Source organism: Heterodontus francisci, chromosome 1, assembly GCF_036365525.1.
Source record: "Heterodontus francisci isolate sHetFra1 chromosome 1, sHetFra1.hap1, whole genome shotgun sequence".
Classification (NCBI taxonomy): Eukaryota; Metazoa; Chordata; class Chondrichthyes; order Heterodontiformes; family Heterodontidae; genus Heterodontus; species Heterodontus francisci.
The window spans coordinates 183,724,764-183,740,828 of NC_090371.1; the positions used below are offsets into that span (position 1 = coordinate 183,724,764).

At 45.1% G+C, this 16,065-nt stretch overlaps 1 protein-coding gene across 4 annotated transcripts in view; it reads right to left on the reverse strand.

Annotated features, from left to right (window-relative positions):
• Positions 1-375: 375 nt before the first annotated feature.
• The window catches only part of LOC137373863 (synaptopodin-2-like), a 156,909-nt gene continuing 141,219 nt past the window's right edge, over positions 376-16,065 (reverse strand). For 3 of the 4 annotated variants that reach the window (XM_068039362.1, XM_068039380.1, XM_068039352.1), the window contains one exon: positions 376-6,097. In XM_068039362.1, the coding sequence (XP_067895463.1) occupies positions 5,510-6,097 (588 nt within the window). In that variant the 3' untranslated portion in view covers positions 376-5,509. Of the gene's footprint in view, positions 6,098-10,443; positions 10,561-16,065 lie in introns of all 4 variants that reach the window. The other variant, XM_068039372.1, reaches the window with a different exon arrangement.

Sequence of the window (16,065 nt, forward strand, 5' to 3'; positions counted from 1 at the left end):
ATGCACACACAGGAGGAGAGATGTGCTCTATTTTCAGGGTGCTAGGAGTCCCTACAGAGAAACTCTTAGAAGGCAAAGGCAGCAGGCAGCTGGGGCAGTTAATGCCAGGCATCAAGGCCCAAGGGCCTGGATGCAGTGCCACAAAAAGCTCAATGATTTCAAATGAGCGGTCAAGGCCAGTGACTGCATCTTCAAATGCCATTACCCACCAATATCACCACTAGCTTCAGACACTTCTTGTTCCCCCCTCTCTGTGTTGTTTCACCTCCTCTGTGCTGTCCTCACTCTCTGTTCCACCCCTTTGTGTTTTCCTCACTCTCTGTTCCCCCCCTTTCTCTCTCTGTCCCCCTCTTTCTCTCTCTCTGTCCCCCCCTCTCTGTCCCCTCTTTCTTTCTTTGCTCCCCTCTCTCTGTCCTTCTCTCCTCTCTCTCTCTTACAGTTGCAGGGAGCAGGCGCACTCAGCACCACAGCACTGTGTTTGGTCAGTTTCTTTTTTAAAAATTGCGCTGGGTTTCACAGCTGACAGGTGCTGACATTGGGAACAGCAGTTTCCCAACTTTGGACAGATTCAGTGTTTTCCGCTAGCCTTTTAGAAAAAAGTCAGAAACCATGAATCTGTCCGAAGTTGGGAAACTACTGTTACTGCTCTCATACAGCACCTGTCAGCTGTGAAACTGACTTGCGAGTTTTTTAAAAAAGCTAATCTGAGAGAAGAAAAGAATGGGAAATTTCTCATCACTGAAATACATCTGTGGGCTGGATGGAAACCTTTGACTGGCTAAATCCTGACCCGTGGGCTGTATGTTGGACAACCCTGTGATAGAAGATAGCGGTATCCTCATACTTAATCCTCCTTCTCATCCCACTTCTCCTTTATTCCACAATATCTTCTGATTTACTAGTTGCAGATGGTGTAAACATGCACCTCTCACTTCCTCACCCCTCCCCTCACCACAACCCTACCCTTGTGCCTTTCACCTTTCAGATACCCAAGAACTGCAACCTGGCCAGGCAGTGGTTTGAGAGCAAGAAGACAGTGATGATGAAGAAACACCGTCACTCGATCTCACACACACAGATCCAGCAACTGAGACACTGTACTGACACTGTGCGTATTTTGGAGGATAGCTTGGATAGAGGTGGGATCTGTATGTGGTGAGCAGGCATGAGTGGCCAGCAGCCTGGGCAAAAGGCAAGGGTAGCGCAGGTACCAGCTCACTGGAGGGTGAGGCTGCACACGAGTTCTGCTGCAGAGGACTCAGATGGGCACTTTGATGGGTGGCCAACAGAAGACGCCTGATGGATATGTACAATGAAATGCTTGGTACATTGGGAAGCCTGCCAGAAAGCCTGTGGTCAATGTTAAGGAACATGACGGAGTCCAGCACCAACTTTCCACAGGGATTTGTGCAGAGCTTGGAGCCCATTCTTTCCAGCATGGAAATGTTAGCTAACTGCATTAGCACAATTGTGGACCCAACCATGGTGTAGCATCTGATGGCCAATGTCTCAGCTTCCATTGTAGCTCAAGCAGACCCGCCCAATGTCTGCGCTGTACTGGAAGTTCAGACTGCCCTCATGCAATCACAGCTTGTCACCAAGAAAGCCAAAATTGCTGCCATCATGGCTGCAAATACCAGTATTTAAAGGATCTTGCAGGGCATCACAGCCGTCCAGCAGTCTGTCCTCCTACAGACTACTAGGATTGCTGAAGTGCCACCCCGAGCGAGTTGTGGCTCTGTGCAGCATGAGTCTGCTGTCCTCTCTCAGGATGACAGCATTCATTCTCACACCACTGCCACTCTACCAATGCCTTACTATTGCCTGCCAGCCAGCCTCATATGCCTATGCCAAGATGGTGCAGTCTGCAGCCAGGCCTTCTAAATCCAGAGCTGCTCGAGGTCATCCTCCAAGGCCAACTGCAGTCTCCTCCACTGAAAGTCACCAGCCTTCCACCAGCCGTGCTGCAGCTATTGGGGCTGCATAGGAACACTAGGACAGGCAGAGGTATACGGAAGCAGGCACTAAGGAAAGGCACAAGGAGTCAGGGCAGAAAGGAGCTGTCTAGGTTGCCTCTTGTCTTCCTCATCCTGCACCTCTTTCAATTTCTGTTTTTCCTCCTCCTCCTCCTCAGCTGCTTGTTATATTGCTGGTAGAAAGGGCTGTGCCCTCATGATGGTGAGGTTGTGCAGCATGCAGCAGACCACCATGGATCTTGACACCTGCTCTGCTGAGTACTGCAGGGCTCCTCCAGGTTCAGGCAGCAGAAGCATTGTTTCAGCATGCCACTAGTCTACTCTAGCACATTTTGTGTGGCAGCATGACGATAGTTGTTTGCATGCTGCCCACATGTGTGTGGGTGCACACCAGAGTCATCAGCCACAGGGTCAGTGAATAGCCCTTGTGGCCCAGCATTCCCCCTTTGTTTTGTCATGGTGGCTCAAATGCAGATGGCACAGTGGACTGGCACAGAATGAAGGCATCATGACTGCTGCCAAGATACTGGGTTTGACCTGCATGATTTGCTGTGTATGGTTGCACACCAACTCGATGATAAGGAAGTGGAATCTTTTTCTGTTGTGGCAAATCCCAGAGTTGAAATGCAGCACCCACAAAACCACGTGTGCAGTCAATGGAACCCTGGACCATTGGAAAGCCTGAAAACTGGTGAAGCCGTGTGCTCACTCTGCCTGCTCCCCTCTGACAAGAGAGAATGAAATGTAGTCAACTGTCTTTGAATAGAAAGTATCAGTGACCTCTCTTATGCAGCAGCGGATGGCAAGCTGTGAGATGTTGCAAATATCATCTGCTCCATCCTGGAAGGAGACCAACACATAAATGTTCATGGCCACAGTCACCTTCACAGCCACTGGCAATGCGGTCCTTGCTCTGAGGTTGCGGTTGTGACTCCAGCAGATGGCAGATTTGGGTGAGGAGATCCTTACTGAAGCATAGACGTTTCGCACGTTGGGCCCGATTTTAACTCCGTGTAAGTGAATGGGTTTTGAGTGAGTTAAAATTGGGCCTTGTTCCTCACTGTGGTTCAGATAGGAGAATTGGTCCCTGAAACCCCTGGGCAGATATGGCTCCTGCTAACAGCTCTTTTCCCCATCTTCCTCCTCACTCCTCCCTCCTCCAGAGCTGCCCTGCTCTGTGTCACCTCTGCTCATTCTCCCAGTCATGTGTTCTAAGGGGAATGTCTTTTACTGCATTCATATTTGGGAGCAACTGGTTTATTTGGAAGTTTTGAAGTCAGAACCAGCTCCTTCAGCATCTGCCCTGCCATTCCCTGTAGATTTTAGCAACTTTAAAGAACTTGGACAAACATTGCACCAGCCAATAGAAATCAATTAGCAACTAACCTGAAAGTACTTGATTATCTCTTTGATAATGGTGGTGATGGGTTGGATCCTTCCTGTTGCTGAAGCATTGAGCTCCAAAATGTCAGTGCTGGTGTCAAATCACAGTTACACACTGATTGATGTCATGATCTGCCTACTCTGTATACTTCAGTGCATGCTAACTGCACACATTGCTAACGCCCTCACTAAAATGGTGTCCTGCGCAACTCGCACTACAAGTGTACACTTGTGCCACTGACACAATTTTGGTCCTCTAAGGCCATTCATAGCATCCAAAAAATAGATGCTATGCATCCACATCTTACACCCTTTATTTAACAGAAAAAACTAAAAATACACAGTACATCTATCAAAACCTGAAAAGATAGGTTAGCTTTTTCAGCATATTAGAACTTATGTTTGAGTTTTCACAAAGATCACGAGTCACATCATGAATCTTTTTTCTTTTCAGATGTTGATAAACTGAATGTATATTTCAGATTGCCATAATTTGAGCAGTTTGGCTAGCAATTATAACACTATACTGAAGTTTTTTTTCCCTACATGTTAAAGTAAGCAAAAGAATTCAAAACTTATCTACATCTCTTAATTCTGGACTCACATCTCAAAACATTTTCACTTACTGTAACCCACAATAAACTTTCCAATTCACTGACTGTTTAATATATTTCTCCAATTGAGAATTAAAGCCTGCTCAAAAAGTGAACAGTGTAATGCTGTCCAAGTCATTCCTAAAATTCCTAATGACATATTATTACCCAGTACAATTTCCACCAATCCCTTTTAATTCACATGTTCACTATTAATTCTGTCCAAGATAATATTTAACCAACTTTCAAGAAAAATGAATCTTTGTAGGACTTAAGAGTACAGATGAAAAGATTCCTTGTGGTCAAACATAGGAATGCTCTAGGCCATTTCTAGAAAAAGAAAATCCACAGTGCATTTTGGATGGCTGTGATGTAACTGAACAGTTTTGATCATACAATTATGTGCATATATTTTCTTTTATTTTATTTTTTCATAGTCAATACCATAATAATGTAGATTGTGCCTAACATGGTAAGCTGTTTTTTAATTGGGACAAACGTTTATGATTATGATGAGTGCCAGGAAAATTTAAAATTTCTGTTTGTCAAGTGGGTTAATTCTCATGCATTCGTAACATCTTATTGCCATGGTCTATTGTTTACCTATCCTCCAGTAAAGTCATCAGACACTGCTGTTGTTTACAATGTCCTACATCCATAATACGTCAATAATATTTCCCAGCAAAAAGAAAACCTGTTGCACATTGCTTTCCTATCATGCAACACTGACTGCCTTGGAGTGCAAAGGTTTTCTTGCTTTCTTTCTTGGTGTGTGATGTCAATGTTGCATTGGATGGAGAAGTCCACAAACAATGGATGGAAACAGTAGGCTTACCCATTATGTAAAAGAAAAGTGCATCTTGTCAGCCAGAGTGTGTTGTGATGCCATAACAACAAACCCAAAGTTTGTTGTCCTGGTTTATGATATTTGTCATTTTCCATTAGCCTCAGTCTGGAACAAGATTCTGTATTTCATCTAATGGTTTCATCTTAATCCTTCTGATCTGTTACAGAATTGTAACACCCTCCCAAAAAAGATAATTATGTGTATATACTGAATCGGCCAAAAATTCTCTAATGCTATGAATTATGCAATGTAAAATATGAATTCTGCAACTTAATAAGCACCATTTTTATAACTGCTTCATCTTGTTCCAAAGTTCTGATTTTGTTTCTAAAGCCAACGCCAGTAAGTTAATTTATCTGGAAATAACTATGAAGTTAATGTTGCAGTATATAGATCAATCCATTGTTTGTAAATGCTTTGCTTTTACCATGATAATCCTCACTCATATTTTTGAACAATTTGTAATTAAACACCTTGCTGAAATATGTGTACAAAATCACTTTAGGTGCGGCATCACACAATGGAAAAGGTGATATCCACCAAAAAATGCCTTTCCTTTATCTAACAATATTTCACACATCACCTTTTCTTCTTTGACTTTTTTAAAAACGGAGTTCACTTTTCCTGTCAATACAAACCATACTATAATCTTCAACAAGAGGAAATGCCTGATGAATCACAGGTGAAAACTTTCCCTTTCTTTCATGGTTTCATCTTTGTTTTTTCCAGCCCCGTGGATAAGGATTATAATTTGGATCAGCTACCTGCTTTCCTGAAGTTTCATGTTCAGAGTATGCCCCAGTCGACATGTCTGAGTCAGTCAGTGATCGCTGATAATTTAGTGGCTGTTTATACATTGAACTCTCTTGGATGGTAGCTGCTGGAATGGATGCTATAGTTTTGACTGAGGATGTTATGCTAGATGGTCTTCTGGCATGGAAAGTGGCAACAGAAGAGTAACTGCTTGGAAGTGGGGGGACATAGGCTACTCGTGCCTTCCATTCCTCCGGAGGCTCAGGTAACGTCTTTCGACGGGCTGCTGAAACAATATTCTTTGCTATCGATTCCTGGATATTTCTGCTGGAAAAAGCTTCCTCTACTGAACCAACAGCAGACTGTGATGCAGCATCCCAGGGGGTCAATTTTTTCATCAAAATTTTATTTGACTGGGATGTCAGTCTTTCTGAGGAACTGGTTGCTGGCTGTCGCTTTGCTTGTGCTCCAGAGAGCCCATGAGAAAAGCCATATGGTGGTAACTTTCCTGGTGGCTGTACAGGTTGGAAGCCTCTTGACTGCATCTGTAAATAACAGCAATGAATCGTATATCTGATTGCATATCAAGACTGAGGGACAGGACAAAAGCAGCAAAAGGGAAACCTCACATATGTATAATCAGATGCTCATGCACCCGTAGCTATGGTATATATTGTAAAGTAGAAAACCCTTGTACAGTTGAGACTCATTAACACTTAATATATTAACACTTAATATATTTGGGCAACCTTTTTGAATTCTTTTAGCCTTGAGCAAGGAAAGCTGGTCTCGTAGGGATATCTACCTTAAATGATTCTGTTTACTTTGACAGGTGCCACAGTTCTTCACATGTTATTTTTGGGATCAACATATGCTATTATCCTTTTATGTTTGGCACCACACAACATTCACATTTCTGCACTTTCACCACAAATCCCAATGCATTTCATAATTTGTAAAGGATATATTAATACTATACTTTTCTTTACATAGAATTACATAGACATTTTTGCACAGAAACAGATCATTTGGCTCAACTGGCCTAGAATGGGGTTTATGCTCCAAAAGAGCCTCCTCCTGCCCCTCCTCATCTAGCCCTATCAGCATATCCTTCTATGCATTTCTCCCTCTTGTACTTATTCAGCCTCCCCTTAAATGCATCCGTGCTATTCGCCTCAACTACTCCATGCAGTAGCAAGTTTCACATCCTAACCACTGTCTGGATACAAAAGTCTTTCTCTAGGAAAAGATATGGATAATAACTACCAAGTTGCAAAATCAAAATAAGTTAATGGCCATCTGTATGAATGTATTTATCATGTTACTGTTGGCTGGTTGTGATTGATTTTATTTGTCCCATATATTGTGGTGGATTTTCCCATGTGTGGTTTTTGGGTGGTCGACTGGCAGAGCTAACTGGTCGGCTTCCTGTTATTGCTGACAGGAGGCCCAGACAGCCTGCCTGCTTTGCACTGCTGCAATATTGAACGGCCAGACCTACCACTAGGCCTGATATAGGTCTGTACTCAGGAGGGGGTCCTAATGAAGTAACACTCTAAATTGTTTGTGTGGAGCCACTCCTGCTTGTCCTGGCCCCACAAAAATAAATGAGATCTTACCTTCTGGTCTCCTCCTTCGCTGGAGCGGCAAATGATATTGGACAAAATGTGCACAGTGCATGCTCCTCTCAATGTGTTGAATTGGCAGTCGGGCTTCAAAGACCCAGACTTGTATACAAACTCAGTTGGGTGTTCCAGCCACCCAGTGGTAGGCCCTTGGGCAAATAGCATTGGCCGTACCATTATCATGAATGGAGTATTCAATCATACTTCACAATGCTTCTGCCCCATTTCCACTAGATATGAAGCTTCAAAATATGTGTAGAATAAACAGTATTATATACATAATGGGTATTTTAAGAATTGTTTAGAAAGATGAATTATCAACGTACTTAGTGACTTACTAGTCGAACATATAACAAAGATTATATGCCTTGTGATCAAATGAACTGACTACATTACGGATAACAGACTTAAAATGAAGTATAAACAAGTTAATGCAAATAATCTTATCCGTCTTGATAATAAATTTCCATTATTTTATTTTGAAAGAGTAGTAAGACTAATGGGTCTGTAGTTGTCTGTGTCTGTTTTGAATATGGGAACCCTATTGGCCTGTTTCCAATATTCTGCTTCCTCCTCAGTGTCCAATGTCAAATAATTATTGTCAGTCCTTCAGAGATCTCATTCCTGTCTCTTTCAGTATGCTAGGTTAAAAAATATATGCTTTTTCTTTTGTTTTGATCCCGATTAGCCTATGTTTAGCCTCATTTATAACAAAGTAATTGGCTTCACTTGGGTTGTCATTGTTTAGAGAGGTCATGTTGCTCATGTTGTCCCTTGTGAATTATTGGAAGGGGTAATTATTCAGAATATTTACTATTTGTGCTTATTTTCAGTTTCAAGCCTATTCTTACCTTTTATTATTTTCCCCTCTGCCCTGACTGCTCACTTTTTTTTTATTATCATGCTGAGCTTTAGCTGTTATGTGTGCTTTTTTAAAACCAGGTCTCTTTTTGCCTCTCTGATCAACTTTTTGACATGTTTCTGAAATATCTTGCATTTATCCCTTTTTATCTTTCTATCTGCTGGATTTGTATATGCAATGTTTTGGCTTGATCTCACTTTTAATTTATTTGCTGATCATTTTAGGATCCCATTTGTTTAGTCTGAGTTTATTGGTTTTGAGAATGTATTTATCTTAAATGCTGAGCATTATACCTTTGAAGGTGTTCCATGTACCTTCTACTAAAGCGTTGTTGAACCCCACCACTCCAGTCTATTTACATAAGTTGAACTTAGCCTTGCTCTGTTTAGAAAGAAAGAATAACTAACAGGGATGTCAAGCAGGCGGACCTGCCTGAAAGGTGATTCTATGCCCATTCAACAGTACTCACATCTGTAGATTGAGGTCTCAGGTTGAATTTTAAGGCACCATTTGAGACAGAGCAGAGGCTGGGGGAAGGGGCATAAAATAGGGATGGAAATCTGACGTCGTGACGTCCCTTCCAGATTTTACTGTTTGCTGACATGGAAGGCGTACTTTGCACATTCACAAGGCGGGAAGGCAATTAAGGCACTTAACAGCCCAATAGACAGCAATTTTATTCTACAATTTGCATTTATCTGATGGCGTACGGGAACCACAGGGCTTTAGGGTCTCGCGTGGTGAAAGGAAGTGACAATGAGATGGGAGATCAGTGTTGACTTCACTGGGAAGCCATTGGGTCAGGCAGCATCACTTGTCAGCGAGGGTGGTGGGGGGAGGGGCATCCGGAAACATTGTTAGGAGTGGGGGACAAGGTGCCAACACTGCGGGTAACCATACCGGGGCGCCATCGGAGCAGTGCTACCTCATCGGAGGTCACAAGTGAGGAGGGTGGGGTGGGGTGGGGTGGGGGGTTGCTGTTTGCCTTGAAGGCCTTGCACTCAGGGACAAACAAGCTCTCATGGGATTTATTCACTCTGGCTTCATGGCCCCTGTTGAGGAGGAGGAGGAGCAGAGAGGAAGAGAGATGCAGGCACCATCAGGGGCACCACTGCAGTTGGGGGGCATACAGGAGGGCCAGTCTCAGGAAAGAAAGGCTGAAGGAGAATTCAGAGTGGCACGCCAGCTGCCTCCTGTGCACAGAAGAAGCTACCCTTCAGAGATGGTCTACGGCCGAGGCTCAACTACCTGCAGATGTTCGAGAGGCAGTGTTTTCAAAGACTCTGCCTCTCCAGGGAGGCCGTCAATGATCTATGCGCTATGATGCAGGATGAGCTGAGCCCCTTGGGATTTGGTGGGCACCCAATACCAGTGGTGCTCAAGGTCACCATGGCACTGAGCTTCTATGCCACCAGATCAGTCCAGGCATCAACTGGAGATAGGTGTGGAATCTTCCAGTCTGCAGTGCATTGCTGCATCAAGGAAGTCATCAATGCCCTGTTCAGGGCATCCGACGACTATGTGCACTTCCTCGCCAGTCCAAACAGTCAAGCTGAGAGGGCTGTAGGATTCGGGTCATCGCTAAGTTCCCCCAGGTGCAGTATGTCATCGACTGTATGCATGTGGCCATCGAGGCTCCCACTGAGCAGCCTGCTGCCTTCATTAACCAGAAGAGCTTCCACTCACTGACTGTGCAACTGGTCTGCGACCACCACAAACAAATCTTACAGGTGTGTGCAAGATTCCCGGGAAATAGCCACGACGCCTACATACTAAGGCTGTCCCAGGTGCCAGACCTTTTCCGTGCCCCCGCGCACTTTCAGGGATGGATCCTTGGAGACAACAGTTACCCACTGAGGATCAAAAACAGAAAATGCTGGAAATAGGTCAGATGGCATCTGTGGAGAGAAAAACAGAGTTAATGTTTCAGGTCTGTGTGACTTTTCATCAGAACCCACTGAGGACATGGGTACTGATGCCTGTGAAGAACCCACGCATGGATGCAGAGGAGAAGTACAACAATTGCCACAGGTCAACCAGAGCGACCATTGAACAGGCCATTGGTCTACTCAAGATGAGATTTAGGCGCCTAGATTGATCCAGTGGAGCCCTTCAATGTGGCCTGGCGAGGGTCTTGTGTGTTGTGGTGGTCTGCTGTGCACTGCACAACCTGGAGCTACAGAGGAGGCAGGCGTTGGTCAGTGAGGATATCGTGGAGTGAGATGTCTTCTCCGATAACAAGGATGTGGAGGAAGATGCTGCCCAGGCAGTACCAGATTAAGGGCCCCAGGCACAGCAGGAAAGGCGCCATGAGATACGCTCAAGGGAGGCACGAGGCACCCTTACACGTTCACATTTCCTTTGAGCCTTACCACCTTTTGGAACTGCAACAATAAAGCCTTACCTTTAAGCAGCCCTGTTGTCGCCTCCTTCATTCTGTACTGCTGCACCCAGGTGCACATCGCACAGTGGCAAGGCTGAAGCATTGAGCACTCGGGGCTTGGTCCCTCACTTCCAGCACCTTGGGAGGAAGGATGTAAATGAATTCTCAAAGGGCATAATCATAAGAGAGGAGATGTGGTGAGAAAACATCATTTGTTTAATCCGCATCACACTAAACGCACTACTACCTGTCTCTTTTGCATCTTCATCCATGATCCCCTAGGTGCCTCTAGGTGCTCTTCTTAAATCCTTTCTGGATGCTCCTACAGGGTTCTCCCCTGCATTGTCAGCTGAGGTGGAGGCAGGCTGTTGACCTTGCTACCCCCGGCTTGGGATGACTTTGACGGCTGACGTCTGGCTGCCTGAGGCTTGGAGGGCCCCAGCACACTGAGGGCCTCCTGCACAGGTGCAGGGATTCTCCCTGTCATCAGGGATCATGGAGGAGCTGGTGTCACTGGCAGAGGGGCTTTGGAGCTACTGCCACACTAGGAGCAACCTGAGATGAGTCCCCCGATGCAGAAGGCAGCCGCTCCTCCCCACTTATTAGCTACACGTACCTCCCTGCTGACTTGAGAGAGACGTGGACCTGATGGAGACTCCAGTTGCCTCATTCCCCTCTTGCCTTGCCCGCTGCATAGAGCTCATGGACAAAGCAATGGTGAAAAGGTGCAGGGGAATGATGTGAAGGTGCACCCTCCGAGTTTGCCTCCTCCTCCTCAGAGGTGGCTGACAGTCCCCCAGCCCCAACAGCTCCTCTCTCTTGTCATTCATCTTGACCTGCATGAGAAAACATAGACATTGAATTGTTAGGGTCTGGCCATTGTGACATTCCAACCATCCTGACTGTGCAGCTCCAACTGATGCAGTGGTGATCATACACACAGCATGGCTTGTTAGTACCAGATACACCCTTGTGTCCCAGGAGATGCTCACTCACTCTCTTGAGTAGGTGCCCCTGCCTCACCATCAGCTATGGTGTGGCTGCCTTGCTGCCATGCCAGTTTCATGGCTTCCTCCCCCATCGGGGTGAGGACATGGAGATATGACACTCCATCACTGGTCCTAGCACACTCCTTCCTATTGTGGGCTGCCTTCTCCTGCAGACACAATGATGACCAAAGTTAGTCACCCAGCAGGGAAAAGTCCCAGACCTCTGATGGTGATAGTCCAGTGGGCCATGATGGAGGCACGCATATGCCTCCTGCATGTGGGCCCTCTCGAGGGACTGTGTAGGGTTGAACAATGACTGACGTGCACTCCCTCACTGAGATGCGGCCCAGCCACAGGCATCATGTCCTTCTGTCCTTCCCCAATGAATATGACTGGATGGCCATTCCCTCAAAAGCTACCACTGTCTCTCGCTGAGCCACATGCAATTGCCAAAGGCTCCAGAGTGTTTGGAGTTCTCACCACAACAACCTGGATGATGTCACTGACTGGCGCCCTGCACTGGATCCATGCCTTGGGGGTGACCCCACAACCGTTGACCTCCACCGCAATCTATGTGCAGGCTTGCTTGCTCAGCCGAGCAGGTCTCCTCCTCCTGTTCCCGGGGAAGAGGACCTCCTGCCTTGCCCTTGCAGCCTGGAGGAGAACCTGCAGGGAGGCATCGCTAAACCATGGGGCAACCCAGACTCTTCCTTCAGCCATAACCAGTGCTGGCTCACGATTAGCAGCTTGTCTCTTACATAGCACAGGCAGCAGACATGGTCCAGGGGCTGTAAAGGCAGCAGACAAGGTCCAGGAGCTGTAAAGGCAGCAGACAAGGTCCAGGGGCTGTAAAGGCAGCAGACAAGGTCCAGGAGCTGTAAAGGCAGCAGACAAGGTCCAGGGGCTGTAAAGGCAGCAGACAAGGTCCAGGAGCTGTAAAGGCAGCAGACAAGGTCCAGGGGCTGTAAAGGCAGCAGACAAGGTCCAGGAGCTGTAAAGGCAGCAGACAAGGTCCAGGGGCTGTAAAGGCAGCAGACAAGGTCCAGGAGCTGTAAAGGCAGCAGACAAGGTCCAGGGGCTGTAAAGGCAGCAGACAAGGTCCAGGGGCTGTAAAGGCAGCAGACAAGGTCCAGGGGGAACAAAGGGCACTCAGGAAGGCTTTTTTTCCATCCAGGCAGGAATGACTGCATGGCCTTTAAATATGGCGCCAGCACCTGCTGTTGAGTGAGAAGACGGTGCCATTGGCATTCCTTTCCCTGCCTCAGGCCCTTGATTGCATGGGCCACATGTCCCCCCATCCATAATTGTCGGGCACTGCATGATTGGGATCAACTGGCCACATTTTGCTCGTGCAGCGATGGCACCCGCTACTGGTGCTAAGGCTAAGAGCCACGCTGCCACTTTAAAATTCAGCCCTGCCAGTCTCAGATTTGACAGACAATTAGCGCATTTGGAGGGTTCAACGCTCAGCATAGGTTATGACAGCAGGTCCAATGGCATAGACATGTTTGAAGGTCTGACTAACTGTTTTGCTAATTGGTTCTTCAGAAGTACCCCAAATTGAAATTTACCTTCAATTGTCCTCTTGCCTTTAAATGTAATTTACATGGTCTACTTGGCATGCCTTCTTTAATGTAGTATCATCTAAACTTAAAAACGGTAAAACCTGACTGGTTGACTCACCAACCATATTTGCACACCCACCTGGTAACAACTGCCGCCATGGGGCGGAATGAACTACAGGCAAGATGCACAGTTGTGCAGTCTGTTGCAAGGATACCTGCTGCTGTTATGCACCATAGGCAAGCCTGCCTCCATCGCCTTCCAGGCATGCTGCAATATAGATTTAAGAGGATGGTGTTGTGGAGTGGCACAGTAACCCTCTTCACAATCATCTCCTGCACCACCACTTTCACTCCGGCAATCAACAAACAGGGGATATTGAACATTGGGCTATTCAGTTATCTGCGTCGAAACTTCTGCTGAACCTTACATTTCCTAATCCTCCATTTTTACTTGTCCTGACTTAATTCCTTGTCCAATCAGCCCTGACAAAGGCTGCTAATGTGTTGAAATGCCTTCTAAAGACTTTCAGAAATTTAGCTTCAATCATCCTCATCCGTTTAAATTTTCACTTACAAATGATTTTATGCTCTCACCACTAGAGTGCTTTCTACACCTGCACAAAGCCGAATCTATGAATAATTATGTAAATGTCCTGACCATAAAATCTTTAGCATTCTGTTATGATTAGAATCACTCTTTATCGATGCAGAACTCACTTAAGCTGGCAGACAAATATCAGCACAATAAGTTCAAATAAAGTCAACATAAATACCACTTTTTACATTAAAGAGACTCCCATCTAAAATGAATAGGAACTTAAGCACAAAGAACACACTGGAATACTTATCAAACATTTCCATGTGGAGAATCTTTTTAAAAGACTCAAAGTCTCAAAGATGAAGAGGCTCAATATTAGTCCGTTGAAACAATTTCCTGTATTTCATTCCATGTTTCCTGTCTCCACTAAATTCAATGCTACAGGCTATGGATGATTAAAAAAATTAAGTCATGCATACTGAAGATGTAATTATACCAACCTAAATAATTCTTGGATTTTGTTATAGTTAAATAATGAGTATAATTTCTCAACTTTTCTTCATTGGTATTTGTACTTTTACATTTCAGCATCTATAGTACCAACAGCTTCTGAAATCTTTGTGTTCCTTGAGTTTTTCATAAAATTTCACCAACCACTCTATGAGACTGAAACATCCCTGAGTAATAATGCTCATGAGATGTCAAACTAGTTTTAGTAGTGTAATTTTATTAAATTTTTAACCCTTAGGGTGCAGCTATATACTATTGCACTGACCTCAGATTGATGTCAATTTGTGACCAGCAGTACTTTGTTTATATTGCCTCATGGTGACTGGGATTCAAGTCCAGGAGAGAGTATATGTGGCATATGTTTATGTGGGGACCTCTGATCCCAGCCATTACATTTAAATATATTTGAGTGTGGTGGGACACCCACACCCTTCATGTAAATGAGCACTGGGTACATTTATTAAACACTCCATCATGCAAAAGAGACCTTAAACTGACACTCTTCCTGCTCACTCAGGTAGACGTAAAGGATCCCATGGCACTATTTTGAAGAAGAGCAGGAGAGATATCCCTGGTGTCTTGGCCAATATTTATCCCTCAATCAACATCACAAAAACAAATGATCTGCTCATTACCACATTGCTGTTTGTGAGAGCTTGCTGTGTGTAAATTGGCTGTTGCACTTTCTACATTACAAGAAGACTACACTTATATTTCATTGGCTGTAAAACACTTTGGGCTGTCCTGTGGTCATGAAAGGCACTATATAAATGCAAAGTCTTTCTTTATTAGACTCATTGAGCACCTTTGAATTTGGTTTGTCATATTTATTGGTGTAATGCTGGTACAGAAATTTCCACCAACCATTTTAACTTCCAACGGGAAACTGTGAGAGTCAGTCAGTTTACCACCTGTCCGTGGCAGCATGAGACCTATGCTATTTTAACCAGTGGGCTGCTGTTCCACCTCCCGTCCAATCCGGATGCAAAGCAGCTGCTGATCTCGAAATCAAACAGCTATGGCCATTCACCAGCAAGCAGACAGATGTGGAGAAGGGGGTTCCAGTAGGATCTCACAAGAGTGAATGGGGAGGAGAGTCTGGAGCAGAGAAGGCCGAAATGTTTCTTATGCGGATCCAGAGGAGCATTCCTGCTCCTCCTGGTCTCACAAAGGGAAGTTAAAAACTTACTTCCCAGAATCTCTTCACCTCCTGACCCCCCTCTGACTCAATTCAGCCTGGCAGGAACATCACAGCGACCTCCTCACTTAGGCCTGATTAAAAATTGCAGCCATGCTCTTTACCCATATCTTACTCCGATCGACATATCTAAAGAAAGGCCCCGCTGGCTTCAGACAGGTGCTTTTTCTGTCTGCTCAGAAGAACAGGTTAAAATCAGGGTCATCAGGATCCAGGTGGGAAATTGGCAGGTAAGTCACCTCGGGCATTTTAACTGCCCACCCACTGCTGGGTAGGTAGAGTTAAGATTACCCTACTCCCACATTTTTTTAAATGTTTTAAGTTCACAGAATTTAGCACTAGAACAACCCCCAATATTAAAGCATCACTGGCCACAGAGGCACTAGAGCAGGGGTGTCAAACATTTATCCTGCAGGACCAGTTTCATTTGGCCCACAAACGTCCCATGAATCTTCACTTCTTTATTCAGCTTGTTGGGGTGGCAGCACTGGCCAGGTCTGCTGGATAGATTTTATAAGTTAAAATAACTTATGTGACCTCAGCCTCCGCATCCACATACCCCCAATCCCCATTGCATCGTGTAGCTATTATCAAGAGATGTCCATTGCATCTGTCACTGTTTCTCTGATCCAGTTTTTCAATTCACTTAATGTCGATCACTTCCTGCAGTGTATTTCAAGTCTAAGAGCACTGATCCTTGAACTTTAAATTCTATAGTGTTACGACCAGGTGAGAAAGGTGTCTAGGGATCTTTTACTGTCATCACTTGGTCTTATTGTAACAGGGTTTATTTTTAAACATACTGTGTTTTGAGCTCCCCCTTTGATGAATCCACTTTCGAAT